This window comes from Botrytis deweyae (assembly GCF_014898535.1).
Source record: "Botrytis deweyae strain B1 chromosome Unknown BDEW_006, whole genome shotgun sequence".
NCBI classification, from domain to species: domain Eukaryota; kingdom Fungi; phylum Ascomycota; class Leotiomycetes; order Helotiales; family Sclerotiniaceae; genus Botrytis; species Botrytis deweyae.
Window position 1 is genome coordinate 607,295 of NW_024066213.1, and position 19,468 is coordinate 626,762.

The 19,468-nt window shown below is 44.4% G+C and overlaps 7 protein-coding genes across 7 annotated transcripts; 3 read left to right on the top strand and 4 right to left on the bottom strand.

Moving 5' to 3' along the window:
• Nucleotides 1–1,172: 1,172 nt before the first annotated feature.
• On the top strand, nt 1,173–4,325 carry EAE98_003395 (uncharacterized protein; the record flags this gene model as incomplete). The annotated part of the gene is made up of 4 exons (XM_038951015.1): nt 1,173–2,007; nt 2,236–2,738; nt 2,799–3,413; nt 3,486–4,325. 4 exons carry the CDS (start codon nt 1,173–1,175, stop codon nt 4,170–4,172), a joined length of 2,640 nt encoding a protein of 879 aa, XP_038812479.1. The 3' UTR covers nt 4,173–4,325.
• A 141-nt stretch (nt 4,326–4,466) lies between these two features.
• Nucleotides 4,467–5,527, bottom strand: EAE98_003396 (uncharacterized protein; the record flags this gene model as incomplete). The annotated part of the gene is made up of 2 exons (XM_038951016.1): nt 4,467–4,746; nt 4,805–5,527. 2 exons carry the CDS (start codon nt 5,525–5,527, stop codon nt 4,618–4,620), a joined length of 852 nt encoding a protein of 283 aa, XP_038812480.1. The 3' UTR covers nt 4,467–4,617.
• A 502-nt stretch (nt 5,528–6,029) lies between these two features.
• EAE98_003397 (uncharacterized protein) lies at nt 6,030–7,076 on the bottom strand (the record flags this gene model as incomplete). The annotated part of the gene is made up of 1 exon (XM_038951017.1): nt 6,030–7,076. One exon carries the CDS (start codon nt 7,074–7,076, stop codon nt 6,030–6,032), a length of 1,047 nt encoding a protein of 348 aa, XP_038812481.1.
• An 871-nt stretch (nt 7,077–7,947) lies between these two features.
• EAE98_003398 (uncharacterized protein) lies at nt 7,948–10,923 on the bottom strand (the record flags this gene model as incomplete). The annotated part of the gene is made up of 4 exons (XM_038951018.1): nt 7,948–9,416; nt 9,480–9,520; nt 10,496–10,783; nt 10,880–10,923. 4 exons carry the CDS (start codon nt 10,921–10,923, stop codon nt 7,948–7,950), a joined length of 1,842 nt encoding a protein of 613 aa, XP_038812482.1.
• A 566-nt stretch (nt 10,924–11,489) lies between these two features.
• On the top strand, nt 11,490–13,667 carry EAE98_003399 (uncharacterized protein; the record flags this gene model as incomplete). The annotated part of the gene is made up of 6 exons (XM_038951019.1): nt 11,490–11,531; nt 11,593–11,608; nt 11,727–11,736; nt 11,830–11,970; nt 12,024–13,362; nt 13,413–13,667. The coding sequence occupies 6 exons, from the start codon at nt 11,490–11,492 to the stop codon at nt 13,665–13,667; spliced, it is 1,803 nt and encodes a 600-aa protein (XP_038812483.1).
• Nucleotides 13,668–14,592: 925 nt separating this feature from the next.
• EAE98_003400 (uncharacterized protein) lies at nt 14,593–16,989 on the bottom strand (the record flags this gene model as incomplete). Its single annotated transcript, XM_038951020.1, has 2 exons — nt 14,593–16,219; nt 16,268–16,989. 2 exons carry the CDS (start codon nt 16,987–16,989, stop codon nt 14,593–14,595), a joined length of 2,349 nt encoding a protein of 782 aa, XP_038812484.1.
• Nucleotides 16,990–17,238: 249 nt separating this feature from the next.
• Nucleotides 17,239–19,287, top strand: EAE98_003401 (uncharacterized protein). The gene is made up of 3 exons (XM_038951021.1): nt 17,239–18,178; nt 18,232–18,586; nt 18,670–19,287. Exons 1-3 carry the CDS (start codon nt 17,400–17,402, stop codon nt 19,015–19,017), a joined length of 1,482 nt encoding a protein of 493 aa, XP_038812485.1. The 5' UTR covers nt 17,239–17,399; the 3' UTR covers nt 19,018–19,287.
• Nucleotides 19,288–19,468: the final 181 nt, after the last annotated feature.

The window sequence follows — 19,468 nt, forward strand, 5'->3', positions numbered from 1 at the left end:
TAAACTAGAATTTAAGATTTCTTAGACTTCTGGTTTCCTGATGTTTTGCATTGGAATAAATAGAATAAGCATGGATGGACAACAGTCTCATGCTCAATTGATGGGCTCTATCGTCCGGCTTTACTCATTCTTCATATGCCATTCTGATTACAGCTTGTGTCTGAAACGCTACATTAGTATAAAGTATTATATGTAGTAGTGAAAGAGTTTCAGAGTACAGTTTATAATTATTGGAAATCTGATTATAGGATTGTGATCGAGGATGGTGCCGGTGAGGGGGGGGTGGGGCAGAGGGGCAGAGGGGGTGCGCGGAGTGCGCTCTCTTGCTTCCTAGCGGGCCCCTCCGAATTTCGTGTTCTGTGTGCATTGCACACGATATCAACTATCTAGGTGGGCAGAGAAGATTATTCCATAAACTTTGTGCATAATCAGCAATTTTCTCGTGCACCTGATGAAAAGTTTAACGAATCAGAGAAAGAGGTTACAATTCCTACTTATAGCCGGCATCGATAGATCAGGGTTTTCTATGCGGCCCAAAATGACCCTTGCTTGGAAGGGGTGACGAATTGGGGGCGGGAACCATGAGGCTGGAGACTTTCAATCTCCGCAGGCCCTTTCAAAGGTTCAAGAAATGCACCTTCAAATGAACAAATTCCAAGCCTATAAATTGGACAGCCTACAATATGACTGCAGAACTATCTGAATCGACGGAAAAAGAGCGTCCATTGACACGAAAATCAACCGGGGATAATGGGCGTCGTATCCTGAATGTTGACAATTCAGACGACTCTGAAGACGAGGAAGAGGTGGAAGATGATGACTATGATGATATTCCTATCGCGCAAGATCCAGTAAAGACGGCCTTCGATGAGATTTTACAAATTATCAAATCTGGGAAACTCAAATTAGGCAAGAGAGAGGAGCGCAAGAAGTTTTTCGACAAGTACAGCAGGTATATAGAAAAACTAGTCGACGATAACAAAAATCTCTTACATGTTTTAGCATATTGGGATGGACCTACTAATAGCTCTACGAAGTCACTCATCTCGAAACTGACGGCCAAGTATCCTGAAGAGTACTCGAGGCTTCTAGTGAGTAGGGATTATACTGGGAGCGAGAGCAATCCATTGTACGCAGCTATTTCGAGAAAGGATGCTAAACTCGTAGCATACATGTGCGAAAACAAAGATAAATCGCCCACAGTCCAAGATGCCCTTGTAGACGCACTGGGGATGCAATGCAGCGAGCGCTCAGAAAACTGCTTAACCGCGGCCATTCGACATAAGTTACCAGTGGATATCATTTTAAATCTAATCGAGAAAACGACGGAAAATGCGCTGAAAGCGCAAGACTCAAAAGGATTCACTCCTCTCCATTATGCGGTTGAATACGAGCGTTGCACGCATTCCCAGTTTGAGATTATTCGTAGGCTGATTGAGTGTGGCGATTCTGCTTTGGATAAGCTAGGAAACAAGCCCGACTATTTCTCAGTATATGGATATCATGAAAGTACCCGGGAAAAATACATTTCTTCCAAAAAGAGCGGGAAAATTACTGGTGAGCGACTAGCAGAATGGACGCCGCCAACGAAAGAGACGGTTCTGCCGCAGCCGAAAATTCCCAAGGAATATGATGGCCCAAAACAAATGGCTCCGTTGCCAAACGAGAGAAGGACCAGAGAAGATCTTGCCTTCAAATGGCGTGGCACAAATTTAACTACCGAAACAAATGGAAAACCAATTCAGATGCAAAACACACCGTTACAAACAAACCAGGTCCCGAATGTAACTGTATCAGCTGACTTGAAAGTTTCATCGACTATGCCTGCGCATATCTCGAATACTGAGGTGTCCAGAGAGAGCTCCAAGATGAGGTCTGGGAAGGTGGAAGAGCAAGCCGTCACAGAAGAAAGTGCTGAAAAGATTCGGGAGATGTTGCACTTACACTACTTGCGAACGAGGAGTCCGGAAACTGCAGCCAGTCGTCTCTATGGAAAAAGTACAAAAGGTATTTATATTCTTGAATTTCTTGTTTTTCAATCAAACTTCGCTCAAGCACACCTCCAATTATCTAAGTTAAAACACAACAACAAAGTTTTATTTTCTTAGTCTTTTGGAACAGAAAGATGGTCTTCAAAAATTTGTAGCTTTCCAAATATTGCAGGCTTTTGTTGAATCGGCTTGTCCACCATATGAATACATCACTTGTGTTACATGAAACTGACATAGACTATAGCAAGACACATTTGCTTCGATTATCTAGGGGCTCCATTGAAAATTGACCCCGAAGAGTTCATTGAGAGTTTTGAGCATGTAAAGCTGGATACGGTATTACAATATGTTGCTTTTCCAAATGTTCGAGTACATCCGGCACCAGACTATCCGTATGCTTTGGATAAATCTACTGGGGATGGCAATGGACGCTGTGATATGATGTTTTTTTTTCAATGGTTGAAAGATAAAGGAGTAAAACGTATCCTAAAGGTCATTGTCGACGACTCTAACACACCCGCCCATAGCGACGAAGCGATCGAAAAGGCTCTTCAAGGATATGATGTCGAAATTTTGGATTGGCGCAAGGTTGACCTTTGCCCAGAGACAATATGGACATCGAGTAAGAAATTAAGGGAGGTTCATCTCCAATGGAGTGGAAACAACGCTGTGCTTAGAGGCTGGAGCGAGCCAGAAGGACTGAGAAGGTTGGAGGATTTGACAAAGGTTCATCTTCATGTCAAACAGGTTAGCCTTCCCTTATCCTACTTTCTCGAATCGCAAGATTATTAAGCTGCATGTGTGTAGGATCTGGAAAGCCACAGTCGCATGCAAAAGAAGATTGATAGCTTCTGCGATCGACTTAATAGTAGCACATCGAGTGCTGAACAGCAGAGAACTTTTTCATTACCTGTTGAACAGCCAGTGCCACACTCTATTCAGCCTAGGATCATCCAGGTAAAGCGTAGTGATGAAGATGGCCAAAATAGACGACTACTCACCATGAGTTTCGCAGCCTCCGAGATGAAGCAAGAACACGTCCTACAACCTCATAGATGGCTCAATTGTATGGATGAATTCAAAGATGTGTTCCAAAACGTCTGGTCCTGGACGGTGAAACAAAAACTTCAGCAACAGGAAGCTCTCAAGCAGCCCGTAGAAATCGCACTAATAGATGACGGTGTAGACGTTCTTCAGTCTCGACTTCGCGGCAAAATATCTGACGGCAAAAGCTTCGATTATGGAGACAAGGATGCTAACCGCATACGGTCGCATTGGATCTCGGAAAGAGGTCATGGCACTGTGATGGCTAAGAACATCGTCCGCATATGCCCAATGGCCAAGATCTATGTGATCAAGCTTGAAACACATTTCGACCACAAAGAGCAGAAGGCCAGAATCGGGGCAAGAAGTGCTGCAGAGGTGAGATCAACTATGTGTTCCCATGACTACAATCAAACTTAATTACACGTGCTGATTCATGGTTTAATACAGGCAATCGATGCGGCAGTAGATCGTAAAGTGCAAATAATTTCAATGTCATGGACAATCAAGCAACCCGATAGCAATAGCGAGGAGAAAGAAAAATTTGACTCGGCAGTGCGCCGTGCTGTCAAAGCAGGGATTCTTCTGTTCTGTTCTGCAGCCGACAAAGGATTGCATCAAGACAACGATTATCCCGCCGCCTCTAATCCCACCAAAATGTTTAAGATAGGCGCTGCAAAACCCAACGGCAATGTTTGGGACTGGGTGCCGAACATAAGACACTTGGACTTTATTATCCCCGGCTACGAAGTCGCAGAAAATGCTTCGCTCGATGATGACTCCAGCCAGAACTTTCAGCCACAGACCGGGTCCTCCGTTGCAACTGCTCTAGGTGCTGGCCTTGCTGCTCTTGTAATTTGCTGCGTGCAACTAGCTTCAATACATACGCAAATGTCTCGGCAAAAGGGTCATCCAGATGCACCAAGCTCTTTGACCCTTGATGATCTTCGACATGTCAAAAACCATGAGAATATGAAAGCTGCCCTTAGAATCATTGGCACTAGCCCAGATAGCGACAATAAGTTTATTGAGGTATGGAGACTGTTTGACAAGGCAGCTAAAGATATGGCTGGAAAGGACAAAGAGCAACAGTTAGGGGTGATAGTGGCATTGGCTTATAAGTTCAGGACTTATTGATAATTTCATTGGGCGCTGTAAACGGAACCCACATGTTTCTCCATTACATCGTATTCTCCCTCTAAGTGGTCAGAAATTTCCTTAATGTTACCTATGTAAGAGTTCCGCACTTAGGAGTTCAATATGTTCATATTTAGTTGGTTTTCTAGTGACTTGAATTACCCTGTTAAATACTAAATCATTTCAACAGTTCAAAAATTTATAAAACCGCTTAATATTTTCTTCAAGCGAGGCATGAAATGCAATGGCTAATTTTCTTTAAAAGAGATGATGTTCTCAAAATAGCTTTGTACAACGAAAACGATAATATTCAGGCAAATGTTGTCTGAAATGTCATCTTTTTATATTGGTAAGATCTTACTATCTATCACTGCCTAGGGATCTGAGAACTACTGGGAAGGGAGGGAAAGCCAGAGCTCGTCAAACAGATTGATGACTATTCAACCTATGTTAGCAGTTCCGAACCCGAGTTAATGTCAATGGAACATTGTTCTCGAAGCTCCACCTCTGGCTTTCTCGAAAAGCAAATGGCGCTTATAGGACGATCCAAATATGGCTGCCAAAAATTCGGGCCCTCCAAAACATTTATCAGCCAAAGGAACTCGGTCGATAAAAGACGAAGCTTTGCTTACCTGCATTTGAAGATGCTCTTCGTTTGGGAATACCACGTTCCATTCAAGCTGACCCATGCCTGCTTCAGCTGCTGCCTGACGATAAATCTTCTCTTGCAAGAAATAAAATTCGAACCTGATGTCGTTCTCACCCATTCCCACACTAGAAAGAAGCATCTTGTATCCGTCCTCGACGACCCCAATGACATCATAGACTGCACCAAGATCTGCCTCTCTGTGTTTGAGTGGGTCATTTGGTTGAAAACTGTCGATTATCGACGCGTTAACAGTCAATGCGATCATGATTCCTCCAGGCTTCAGAGCCAAATGTATATTTTCAAACATTCTCCGCATCTCCTCTCGCGTTTCTGCATAATTCAAAAACCAAGCTGCGACAACCATATCAAAAGTTCCTTCTTGATCACGAAGCTGGACCTCATTCCAAATGGATGATTGAGCACAATCTGCAGTGCAGAAAGTGACATGATCTTTCATCTCAACGGGAATCTTGGTTTGAGAAGCAGAGACCATGGCGGATGAGATATCAACCGCAGTCACATGAGAAGCGCCCATATGCAACATTTTGGAAATATAAAAGCCTGTTCCACACGCAAGGTCAAGAATTCGTTTGGATTGAACTCTGGGGCCAAGGTGTTCCATCATAGCTGCATGATTTATCTGCTGAATTGGAAGATCGCAAAAAAGGTCATAATTGGCACCAATCGTGTCATATTGTGTTGACATTGTTGCTCAGAGTATGTTAGTACGGTTCGACGCTAATCGTGATCATGTATGAGGAGTAATAAGGGAGATGTGGTCGATGGTAGTCAAACGCCCCATTTGGATTTTATCCAGATCAATATAGTCAACACTTGCATCGCGCTCTCTTCTTGACTTGGACAGACATAATCTTCATATTCCGATTTTTGAACCCTAATTTGGTCAGGCTCAGTACCTAGATATCTAGTGCATTATCTTCGGGACTTTGCTTTGTGATTATTGGCCGTATTGTCTATGCCACTTTCCTCATTTGTTAAATGTTGCGGTCGCCAGGTTGCACGAAGTACAACACTATAGGAAGGCGCACCTATAAAGGATGTGATGGTGGGCGATGTGAAAAGTAAGAAGCTAGCAAGAGTGAAGGTGCAGATGCTGGATAACGATGGTGGAGTTATAATCACCTGAAAGCAGATTGAGGCAAGCACTCGAAGACAGGGACTCAACAATCATATAACCCTCTAAATACCTATCGCTGCCCCTGGAATACTCTGTTTGGAGAGGTCACAGGTCCGCAATTGCACTCGCCTTGCTTGTGATTCTTGTGTCTCTTCACATTTTCCTCAATAATGTTGAGATATTCTAGCCTTTGAGCCTCAAACTTTTCCTGGTAGTACCGACTGACCAATATTTTGGTCCCAAAACTAGGGATTTCCCAATGTCTTTTGTCAGGTCCATCTCGTTCATCTGTAACGTTAGTCGCGAAGCTCTTTGAGCTACTTGCGACATCATCATTCCATTTCTGCCTCTCAATATCTAGTAGTTTTTCATCCACGACAAAATTTTCGCTTTCAGCTATGTACCTTGCAACAGAGTAAGGTGGAAATGGTTCTGGAGCTAGAAGGGGTGTATCCCGCGCTTTTGACATCTCAAACATCTCAATACACCTGCAAGGAAGATGCCATCCATCCTGAAAAACAACGTCGTTCTCTGTGCAAGGGTGAGGGGGATCTTGACCAGCTATAAAATAGACTTTTTTTACACCACCGAATGTGCCTAGTAATCTCGTCAAGGATTGATGCATGCTGCCGTCCGAAGTGCGGGCAAAATTGGGCAACCACCTGATTGGTAATGCAAGGTTCTCTACTCTGCTAAAGCCTCCTGTATCTTGATTGCCATGAGTTGACCGTGGAAGGGAAGAGAGGAAATCGCTGAGCTGGACGGCTACATGTTGCTGAGGCAGGTATAGAATATCCCTTTTGAAGTCAAACCAAGTTTCGGGAAGAGTGTGGGTGCCTTCGCGATATCCATTCTTGAAGGTGCGCTCATAAAATCTTGTTGCGATATTATAAGATTCTCGATTGACAAACAAGATGTCAGGAACTGGAGTTTGTGACCTGAATGCCCAAATATCGCCCACAGAATTTGCAGGTGTCTTGATGGGTTCTTGAGTTAAAACAACCACCCTAGGTAGGGGAATACAGTATTCCCATACGATTTGGCGGATGTCCGGGGGGAAATCGTTAAACTGAGGGAACGACGCCGACTTGATCTCTGTTCTCGAAGATAGAGACATTATGTTGTGAATGTTGATGGAATTACTTGTGTTATTGATCAAGGCGATTTAAGGGCTTATGTAGGCGCAGCAGGAAAAGTTAAATTCTGACTCAGCATGTAGGAACTTGACCTAACACCACACTGTTTTAATTATCTTCAGCCTTTTGAGCAGAACTGAGTATTTATTCCACGGTGAATGTTTGCAACTTTGCACGAGACAGATAATTCGATTATAGACTTTTATTGTTGTTAGGTAGGTAGGTAGTTATGTATAATCGAATTACGAATTGAACACAAACATGGGAATGCCAAAAGTAGCCTGCCTAGGTACCTAGGTAGCCTTTCAAGACAGGGAAATAGGTTAACTAGAGCAGACAAATAAGAGTTTAACAAAGCCAAACTCAATAAGTCACTGTTGATCAAATAAAAGAATATAAGAGTATTACATGCAAGGAAGAATCAACAATCATATGGCAACTGTTTTTCAATTCTATTCCCAGTCATTTGTTATGTTCTGGTTTTTTTTATACAATAACGGAAGCTTGATATTGGATTACTGGCCCCATTTCAATCTTTTCCATGTCGATGATTTTGTAGTGGAATAATTATCAGACTCTGAAGCTCTTCATGAACTATTCAGCCTTAACACCGCGGCCCCGGTTGACAGGTCAAAATATGACAATGAAAGAAGTAAACGAGAAAAGAGTCGTCGAGAATGATACCAAGGGTAAGCAAAGATGCGATTTTTGAATGTACTTGAGATAATGTGACTGCGCCGAAGAGTCTAAGTTGATGTATGGCTAGACGACCACTAGAATATTGATTCAGGCGACTCTTTTCGTAGAGACGCTCCTCGGCCCAGAAAACTCAAGGGACATTGAGTGCCACATTCATCCCCTAGCATAAGGATGAAAGCCTCTATTGCCACCCCTTCCACCACCTCTGTAGTTCGCACCAGGCTTTCCAGCATTCTTCGGACCTGTCGGAGCACCAGCAGGAGCATTCGGTGCCGCCGCAGGAGGAGCAGATCCCCTATCACTTCCTCCACCTCCACCTCCACGACCTCTTCCACCACCAAATCCACCACGAGCGCCGCCACCACCACCACTTCCTGGTTGAGGAACATCGTCATACATACCCTCCCAAGAAGTTGGTCCACCACCTCCACCCATTCCATATCCACCCCCACTACCGCCACCTCCATATTGAGATTGTTCGCGTTGAGCACGTCTCATTTGTTGTTGTTCGTATTTTTGTTGCTCGAAGAGACCTTGTTCATAGGCATTATAGCCAGGTGTGCCCATTCGACCACCTGGATTACTACCACCTCCTGCTGGAAAGTTACCTCCTTGTCCACCCATGGCCTGTTGCATCTGCATTTGTTGCATTTGCTGCATCTGTTGCATCATAGCTGGATTCATACTAGCCATTGCCGCCATTCCAGCCGTTGGACTTTGAGGACTTTGACTACGCGCGCCAGCACCTCCTCCCCCTTGCATTTGTTGCTGCATTTGTTGCATTTGCTGCATCTGAGCCATTTGGGCCATCATGGTAGGATTCATACCACCTGGCATCCCGCCTGGCATTTGTCCTCGTCCTCCTCCCATGGCCATTTGTTGTTGCATTAGTGCAAAATACTGTTGCATGCGCTGCCAATATTGAGCCATTAACTGAGGAGTCATACCACCTGGGACATTCATCTGACCACCTTGTTGCTGTTGATTAGAACTCTGAAATTCGTCATTGGCGTTTCCTCCTTTCTTGAATCGACTGCCTCGTGGTCCCCTGGTTTCTTCCTCTTCTCGTATGTTGCCTCGAGGCTGGGCTTTCTTGACCTCGATTGGCTTTCCATGAATTTCGAGTGGAGCCTCCAAGCATGCCTCAACAGCGGCTTCACTATCGAATGTGACGAATCCGAATCCTCGCGGTCTACCAGTGTCTTTGTCCATCATAAGAGTGGCATCTACAACTCGTCCAAATTGTGTAAAGTACTCTTTGAAATCTTGTTCGGAAGCATCCTGACTGACACCACCAACGAAAATCTTGCTTGTACGTTCTTGCTCATCTCTGGGAATAGCGCGTTTGGGATCAATCTTAAAAGTTGAATGTGAGTGAGTGCCTTTTGAAGCCATGGGGAGAAATTTGGAAGGATAAGAGCGTAAAGAATTGTTAAAAGTTTTGAGATCGGGTCTTACTATTTTGCCGTCAAGGTAATGTTCTTTAACCATGACAATATTGACAGTCCGGGCATCTTTGAATGTCAGGAATCCAAATCCTCGAGATCGACCAGAGGCACCATCTCTCATAACAGTACATTCAAGCACTTCACCAAATTGTGAGAAGTAATCCTTCAATGATTCTATAATCTAAAGTTAGTTGTCATACAGGGGTTAAGCGTAACTATGATATTTGGCCTTCTCACCATCTGTCGTTTCCCAATTCAATCCACCAATGAACATTTTACTAAGCAGGAAAAAGTTAGCATTCTGGCTATACTTATCAATTCATATGGCGACAATGAGAACAGGCAAAGAAGTCGCTCCATATTAGTTATCTTCAAAGCAATCAGTGCAACAGTGCTTTCTCCTGGGCTGTTTCACATCTCGGGGACGAGATGACATCCTTTCTCGATTGTTGACTGGAAAAATAGTTTGTAACTGGGCTGCAGGCGAAGGAGCAAGGGTGGGTTGGGGTTTAAGGGACCACATCTGGCATTTGATGGAGCTTTCGACATTTCCAGCATGATGTTAACGCCAGGTACACACCCAAGCAATAACCGTCTAACATTGCCTGCAAATCATGCAATAACGACAGAACAGATGGCACCATGAGACATCCAAAAAAAAATCGCGTTTTTTTGCTATCGTGATGCTAGGTACTGGCGTCGAAGCTATGGGCTATGGCCTATCTGTGTCTGTGGCTCTATGAAGATTATATCGACAATAGGCTATGTAGTAGTAGTAGTAGTAGTAGTAGTAGTAGCAGGTTTGACTATTGCCGTTGTGGATGGCGAATGCATGTGGTGTGTATACCCAATTATCTCAAATCAAATGACTCTGAGCTTATTCCAACGCCATTCCCTCTCCATGCTCCCTTAGCCTTGAATCAGTCCAAAGTAAATACCCAATGCCAAAGCAGGATATAATATTGGATCAAGCGCCCCAAGACCCCTTCACATAGTCACATAAACCCCCGAAAGCTCCCATCCAAATTTACCCGTCTCCATCTCGTTTGATTCCATTCATGATTACAACTCCAGTTTCCAGATATGCTGCCAGCTCATATCTCGACCTCTGCATCAATCCCAACACATCATATCCATGATCTCCATATACCATGCTCGGTGTGAGTTGAGCCCGGAGCTCCATGACTACAGTCATATTGCAAATGTGCAGAATAGCAATGATAAAGTGTAAAGGAAAAAATCTGTAATCTTACCCGTCTTCCTTAATTCCTGGGCCTTGTGCTTCATCCCTGGTGGAAGGAGCATCATAACCACCCCCATTGCCATTTCCGCTTCCCAGATTGAAATCTATGTCCTCATCCACATCTTGTTCACCATTGTACATTTGTTGATCTTCATCTCCATCTCCATTTTGTGGATTTTGTTCAATATCTTGTTCGGCTTGTATTTCAGCTTTGGTTTCTGTAGTTGGGGCTGGTGGTTGGGCAGTAGGTTCAGCCAGTGCCTCTGATGGATTTGCGGCGTTGTCATCTTCGGTGTACCTTAATGCAATGTATCAGCTGAATGTTTTGCGACGTGTTGATAGAGGTGCGACCAGAGAAATTTTGGAAAGTAGGTGTAAGGTGGATAGTACATACAAGTCAGCGAAGAGATCTTCCTCGAAATTCTCGGCTTCAGCCATGATGAGTCTGTCCGTTTTCTGTGAGATAAGTTGATCCAATTCAATTCAAGGTAAATGTGTAGAACGATGCGCGACTGCCGTTTCGTGTGCTTCTCGATGAAGAAGCTTTGCGAAAGGGCTGCAGTCTTGATCGCAAGTTACTAGAAGTGTTTAGAAGATTCAAGAAGTGTGTTGGGAGAGTTATTGAGGTTGAGGCGGAAATGGAAAGGAGATTGTAAGTGATGTAAATCGAGAGAAAAAGATTGATATAGAGATTCCAATTCAAGAGAGTCAATATCTAAATGGAAGGTCTGCTAAGGAGGAAAGGCCTTAAACCCAATAATAACATTTGAATCGATAGCATGGCGCGCCCTGGTCCGTTCCGCCTTAGTGTGATTTTAGCGTACCAATTCTGAGCTAGCGGGGCTTTCCCCGCCTGAGCCTGCGCAATGTACCCATACCATACCACATTCAAACAAAAGGAACAGTATTGAACAGTATTGAACTTCGAAATATAGAAAGACTACGAAAGGAATGAAAAACAAAGTATTGCAACTAGGCCATCCATTCTATGAGGGGTTGTGAAGATGTTCTCTTCTTCCAATGGTAGCAAAAAACCAGTACAACAGGTATGCAATGCCAATGTCCAAGTTGCTTGCATTATCCAGCTGACTCGAGCCACTATTGTAGGAGATGGTTCAGGTTGGTCAGTTTCCCCCCCCCCCCCCCCTACCCTCTGTCTTGAAGAATGAGCAGAGTTCTGCATGCTATACTATGCGCGATACATTCTCTTTATCTGACTGATAACTGACCTCACATTATAGAGCGTGCTGAGTACGTTTCCAATCGAGATCTCTTTGCGCCCCGCTTGGCAGAAGCTTTGAGTTGCAGTTTTGAGATATGAATCCCAGGGACTGACATGAACAGATCATCATCTCCCTTTTGGCGTGCCCGAACAGCAAGTGGTCGCCGTGATGCATCGCCTAAGAAGCAAAGTAGCGATTCGGGACCCGGGCTTGTTGTGGGAGCTGGATACTCTCATGCCGACATACTGAAGTTTGATAACCTGCATGTTTCACAATGTCATCGTGTTGTAGAATACCATCTAACCTAGAGATTAGATCATTATCTAACACCTCACGCCCCCGAACGCCTCCTTCCAACCCTTCGCACAAGCATCGAAGCAATACTCCACCGCAACGAGGTCCGGCAACATTGTCCCCGCCACCTCGTAGAACCTATACAGATTTCATATCGCATACCAATAACGATTGGGCTGCAGATGATGAAGAGGAGGAAGAAGACGAGTATGGATATGAGGATGATGATGGAGATGATTTTGGCCTTCCAAGTATCTCCAGCAAGAAGCGCAAGAACCAGAGCCGTCTGAAAAGTGCGTCAGCTGGTACCGCAGTTGAAGAAGGTAGTAGCACTCCGTGGCGCTCTAGTTTTGGGGCGAGTGCAATGGGCTTAGGGTCGCGAAGAATGTCAAACAGTGCAGACATTGCGATTGAAAGACCAGCGCCAAGTTATCCAGTTGCAAAAAAGAGCGAAGGGAAGATACTCCGGCCTCAATATAAAGAAATACTCCGGGATCCGGCAAATTCTCTACATCTAATAGATCACCCTCCAGTACCACCTAATGCCACATCGAAAGAAGTAGAAGCACATGGAGCCCGGATAACGCGAATAAACAAATTTAAAAGGATATTACAAGCTACCTCGATACCTTTGACCGAACTCAGAGATGCCTCTTGGAATGGAATACCAGAAGAAGTTCGTGCGATGTCGTGGCAACTCCTACTTGGTTATCTTCCGACTAGTAGCGAAAGACGCGTAGGCACACTGGAACGTAAACGAAAGGAATATCTTGATGGGGTACGACAAGCTTTCGAAAAAGGCGGCACTAATTCTGCTCCCACTGGCAAAGCCAGAGGACTTGATGAAGCAATTTGGCACCAGATCAGCATCGACGTTCCGCGAACTAATCCTCACTTGGAGCTTTACAGTTATGAAGCTACACAACGATCTTTAGAAAGGATACTATATGTTTGGGCGATTCGCCATCCTGCAAGTGGTTATGTTCAAGGCATTAATGACCTTGTCACGCCATTCTGGCAGGTTTTCCTCGCAACCTATATCGCAGATTCAGATGTAGAAAGTGGCATGGATCCAGGGCAGCTCCCAAAACCAGTGTTAGATGCAGTTGAAGCAGATTCATTTTGGTGTTTAACAAAACTTTTGGATGGCATTCAGGATAACTATATTTTTGCGCAGCCAGGGATTCAACGTCAAGTGGCGTCACTTCGGGATCTAACCGCAAGGATCGATGAGCCATTGGCCAAGCATCTCCAAGCAGAAGGCGTTGAATTTATACAATTTAGTTTCCGATGGATGAACTGTCTTTTGATGCGGGAGATTAGTGTTCAGAATACTATTAGAATGTGGGACACTTACTTGGTTAGTAACAAATTCCCCCTTTCTTTTCCACTACTAACACGAACAATTAGGCCGAGGAGCAAGGTTTCTCAGAATTTCACTTATATGTGTGCCTCGCATTTCTTGTAAAATGGTCCTCTAAATTACTAAAGATGGACTTCCAAGAGATTATGATGTTTCTTCAAGCGCTACCAACTCGCAACTGGACGGAGACTGATATCAATATGCTTCTGGGAGAAGCATTCGTATGGCAATCCCTTTTCAAGGGCTCCTCGTCACATTTACGTGGCAGCAGTAGTACTACACCCTCGAGTGCCCCTTATTGAATAATCTTTGGGTAGAAGCATTATACCAAATATCCACACTATTCAATATTGTGGACGAATGACTGGGATTCAGGTTATAGGTTATGGCGTTATCGGCGAGTGGGACATGAGGGACTCATAAGTCGAATGTATATAACGACAGAGCCACAGAGATGTATGGATTGGCAGAGGAATAATCATGCGTGTTGAGCTTTTGATATCACGGGATTTAAGACTAGGACTCGGATTTGGCCGAGTCGTTCACCTTTTGGAGGGAGCTCTTGAATTTCAATGTCAGTCGTCTAAGCTGCTTGAGTTGCATTTATTTGCACTTCTCAAACTAGACAGGTTAATAGAAGACAGAGTTTTGAAATAAACGTGTATTGATTCATTCCCACGAGTTTATATTGTGTTGAATCATGTGAATTAGATAACAATGCTGTGGATGATATAGTAGGACAACTAATTACGTCTCGTTAGTGTGATGTAGGAATGTAACCATGGGTTGATAACATTTATCATACTTCACGATATCCTCGGCGGAAAACTAAGAGTTTATCTTCAGTGTCTCTGAATTCACCATGCACAATATGTAACTTTGCTGATCATTGCATTATTGATTGAATGCTAAAAAGATTCGATATTATATTCTACCGAGAGTTGTGTCTAGCAACAAGTCCTCGATACCATTTGTTGACATATATACGTCGATTGAATATTGTACATGATTCTATAATGCTGCTCATTGACACCCATGTCTTTCGTATGTAACTCCCAACGCCTAACTCTGGACAATATAGAAATTGCCTTTCCAACTCTGAGTTTGCCTATCGGACAAGAGCTCCATTCAAGAAGATATACAAGAACAATTCGTGAAGGAAAATACAGTATTAGCATTTGATATTCAAATCCTGTTGAACCAAAATCATTTATTTTCATCTTAGCCCTAGAATCCCACCTCCCTAACCTTCCCAGCCCGTCCCCAAACATCATACTCTATCCACCTCGCTACGCCCCTTCTTCCCTTTGCTACCACACCCGCTGGATTCATAACATGACACCCCTCGTACGTCAAGCAAAATGCCGGACTATCTACATCACACAAAACAATTGCTGTAGGTAATGGATAGATACTCAACGCATTTGAGAAATCCCAATGCTGGGGTGCGATATTGAGAGGAAAGGGTGAAAGATGTCCCTGATCGAGGAGTGTCCTGGTAAGACGACGCGCGGTATGGATATCGGGGTCGATTTCTGGAGGAGGTGTGGAAGAGGGAATTGAGGAGGGAGGTGGCGACATATCTATATCTTCATCTTCGTCGTTTTCAGGGGTTGACTTTTGAGATGATTTGAGAGTAACGGCGGTACGACGTAATCGTCCGCTGACGTCGTCGCGAAATACTACCAGCTCGCAACTCATGCCAAATAAGCTGACTCTTGCTGGATTGCTCGTCCAAACGGCTTCTCCATCTCCTTTCTTTCCGTTTTCTTTTTCCATTTCAGTATTTGCGTTTGCAAAGGCACGTTTTATGCGGGAAGTGAACATTTCCGGTACAGGTTTTCTAGGTAGAGGAACAGTAGACCCGGATGAGAAGGCTGAAACCCATGCGTCGTTGGGGCCAGGGACAAAGATGAATGTTGCTGTGCTTAGGAGGGTAGGGTATTCGGAGAGAACAGCGGCGAGGGAATCAAAATATTCTTTATATTCTATAGAGCCTCCCGACCCGCCCCGAGCGAGTACAGCATGAGAGACGAAAGAGCCGAGTAGGATAAAGGTCATAGGTGTGCAACCTTCTGGTTCAGACGAGTATAAAGAGAGGATCTTTTTAAGGGCTTGAAGAGTTTGAGGGACATCAAGATGTACATCACCAAGAATAACTACACGGCCTCTGGATGGCGGCGGGGGATCATCCGCATCTGTGTCAGGGGGAGGTGGCCGGAGAAGCTTCTGTTCCAGTCGTTGCATTTTGTTGCCTAGGGCACGAGAACTACCGACACCTAGAAAATCTACCCAGCCGAAACCACCACCGGCTGTGGTATCTCCCTCACCGGCAGTTCCTAGAGTCACATGACGGCGCTCGGGAGGAGGATGGCCGATGAAGAAGCCGACGAATTTTCCGGAAATAGTACCTCCTACGCCCCCATTTCCACCAAGACGGGATGATGCTCCAGTTTCATCTTCCTCGTATGTGCCATCTACGAGTACCATCATTCCAGGGGCAAACCAGGCGCTATCTTCGGGGATGGCTGTTGCGTGTGTAAGATCGAGAGCGATGCTGCCCGTCAGGTCATTGATGGCGAGGGTACCAGTGGGTGAAATGCTGAGAAGGCCGAGAAGCATGTGGGTGCTGCGGTTGCGGCCGAGAAGATTAGCTATCGGCGTTAATTTGTATGATTGTTGTTGGGTGGTGATGGCGGATGTGCTACGTTGAAGGGAAGCTTTGCCACCTTGAAAAGCGGGCGTCTGGAAAGATTCATTGCGAAGTAGACGTTGATGTATAACGTTATAGCGGTTTTGAAAGAGTAGTGTTTTATGGGACGCTGGTGGGAATAATGAAGGTTTGGAGGTATCTCTGTATTGCATTAGTCGATTCAGATGAAAGTTTATCATTGAAACATACCTATCAAAGTGCTTTTTAGCAACATTATACACCAGTCGAGGTTGCTCAAAAGCATCAATGACCTTTAACCACTTCCTTGGATCCATCAGGCCATCCTCATCTTCCTCATCATTAACCTCCAACGTTGACAGTCCCAAGCTTGACTGACTATCCTCTCTAGGTATATTCCCTGGCCGTAGTCCAAGTCTGGTATGATTGACCTCTCCATATTGTGAGGATCCCAATACCAAACTGTTCTGCCGGCTTAATTCTCTTCCTACAACTATCCTTCCACCACTCATGTTCCCTTCCAGAGCTTTCAGAATCTCCTTCAAATCCGTCCCCTCTCCATCGACAATAACACCACCACTCCTATTTTTCCAACTCTTTGCAACCTCCTCTAAAACTCTCTCTGCCAGTCCTTCTTCCCTCCATCCTGTTCCACAATGCTTTCCAATAAAAGTAGCCAACACCTGTAATGCCGACGACGTCAATGTTAAACTATGCTTCTTTGTGAAAGTGCGAAAAGCCAATGGTCTTAAAGTCGCAGGAGGAAGGAGAATTGGCAGAATACTCGCTTTTGGTATAGGAGTTGCGATGGGATTAAAGGGTCGTATAGGATGTACTGGTGTTGCAAATGCAGGCGACGATGAGGGGATGGGATTCGAAACTGTAGCGGGGGTAGCAGGAGGTCTGAAGAGTGGAGGGGCTTTTGATTTCGTGGTGGGATTGAGGCGAGCCATATTTTCAATTAGGTTTCCAAACTTCTCTATAAATTGTCGTTTGAATCGTTTTCAACCATGCATTTCGTAAATTCATATATGCTTCATACATTTGTTCAATATTTTGATCAAGGCTTGTGAGACGCGTTATTGACGCGTAAAAGTTAAAGTGCTTTCAAGTTTCGCGTAAAGCTCAGCTAATCCCTGCAAATCTAGTCCTTCTGCAACTTACGACTATGAGCTTCAAAAACAAGTTATCATCTCATTCACTTATCATAAATTCATTTCTATATCACCTCCTAACTCCACCATTCATCAATTGTTAACGTTCTACAGTTACAATTGAACAACAAGATTGACCTTTCCCAAAGCTCTACCAATTACCTCATTCGCGCACCTTAAATTCCCAATTGCTCACCTATAAAGCTATAATGGCAGAACCAGTCGAGCCACCCATCACCTTATCCGCGCAAGCATCCGCAGATTTGGAAGCATACAATTCGGCCAAAGTATCGCTCGCTGAATACTGTGCAAAAGGAACTGCTGAATATGCACAAAAGCGTTACGACGATGCCGTAGATCATTATGCGCAAGCCGCCGAATTGCAGGCTGAAATCAACGGAGAAATGTCACCGGAGAATGCAGAGATTCTGTTCTTGTATGGAAGAGCCCTCTTCAAGGTTGCGCAGCAACAAAGTGATGTATTGGGTGGTAGAGCTGGAGGTGAGAAACAAAAGCCTAAGAAGAAGAATGGCGCAAAGAAAGTAGATGCCATTGCAGAAGAAGATGAGACCGTTAAGACGGAAGATGAGAAAAAGGATGAGGCCGGAAAGACAGAAGCAGAAGAAAAGGCAGATAAGGTGGCCGAGGAAGAGGTTGCGATAATTGCAAATGGAGGCGCTACAAAGAAAGAGGAGAGTTCTAGCACAAATCCAAATAAGCCTCTGTTTACGTTCACGGGAGATGAGAATTTTGAAGATTCAGATGAGGAGGAAGAGGAAGCAGAGGAAGAAGATGAAGAAGACGATCCCCTCAATATTGCTTTCGACATCCTGGATTTGACCCGTGTATTATTCGAGAAGAGGTTACAGGCGGATGAGGGAGAGGGCAAGGGTAAAGAGACTGGCGATAATCCTATGACTACCCATATCAAAGAGAGGCTCGCGGATACACGTGATCTCTTGGGAGAGATTTCTCTTGAAAATGAAAGGTGCATGAGGTTTATGCTACAAAATTTCCCATCAATTGCTAACATTTACATAGATTTCCAGCCGCAGTTGCAGATTTCAAGGAATCCCTCGCCTTGAAACAGAGTCTCTTCCCAGAAGAAGATGAACAAATTGCCGAAGCGCATTACAAATTATCCCTCGCCCTCGAATTTGCATCAATTACACAAACTGAAACCGACGATAAGAAGCCCAACGCAGGAGCCGACAATGTTGACGAGGAAATGAGAGCTGAAGCTGTCAAAGAATTGGAATTGGCGATCAAGAGCACCAAACTCAAGCTACACAATCAAGAAGTTGAATTGGCAGAGTCGGCCGTATCAGAAGATAATGATGTTACAAGACACAGAATCGCCGATGTCAAAAGTATCGTTGCGGATATGGAACTTCGTGTACGTTATCCACTTCCTTTTCTCACACGATTTCTCCCAAACTTCTACATCGGGAGCAATATACTAACACCCTTATCCCACAGCTCAAAGAACTCCGCGCTCCACCTGTGGACATCAACCAGGCTTTGGCTTCAGCCCTCGCTCCAGCTGGCGCAACCCAATCCAATGCTATGAGTGGCATTCTAGGAAGCGTCCTCGGAGAATCTGCTTCTGATACCGCTGCACGTGTTGAAGAAGCCAAAAAGACAGCTACGGATCTAACAGGTTTAGTCAGACATAAGAAAAAGGAGACTAAAGATTTACCAATACAATCAGGTTCGAAGAGAAAGGCAGAAGAAGAGCCAGAAGTTGAGGGCGAAAGTAGTGATGGGGGAAAAGAGAAGAAAGCCAAGGTTGCTAGTGTAGAGGAAACTGCTGAGAAGACTGCTTAGTTGTTTTTTCGACCGAGTTCAGGTGGGGATAAAAACAAGGGATATTTTAACGAAAGGGGAACAATTGGATCCAACATTGGAAGCAAAACGAGTTTGTAATAAAATGACTGGTGCTAGGCAGGCGTCTATATGAAATCACATAGGATACTATGGATTATTTTCAGTGATCATTTCGATCCACTGTGTATGTACAATGAATGATCAACGTGGTTTCAATTACGATACACGAATGAAGTCGAGAACCTGATTGAAATTTCAAAGCTTTTCCTTTAGGAACAACAAGTAAGAGAAAGGGATACTGTAAAGGTCGTGAATGAGATACTAAAGAAACATCAGTTTCGATTGCCAGATCCAATAAACGTTGATATATTATCCCTCCCGGTGAGCTCCGACATGAAGCTCACCGGGAACACACCAGTAATTAATGAACATTGAAAAGAGCACATGATTC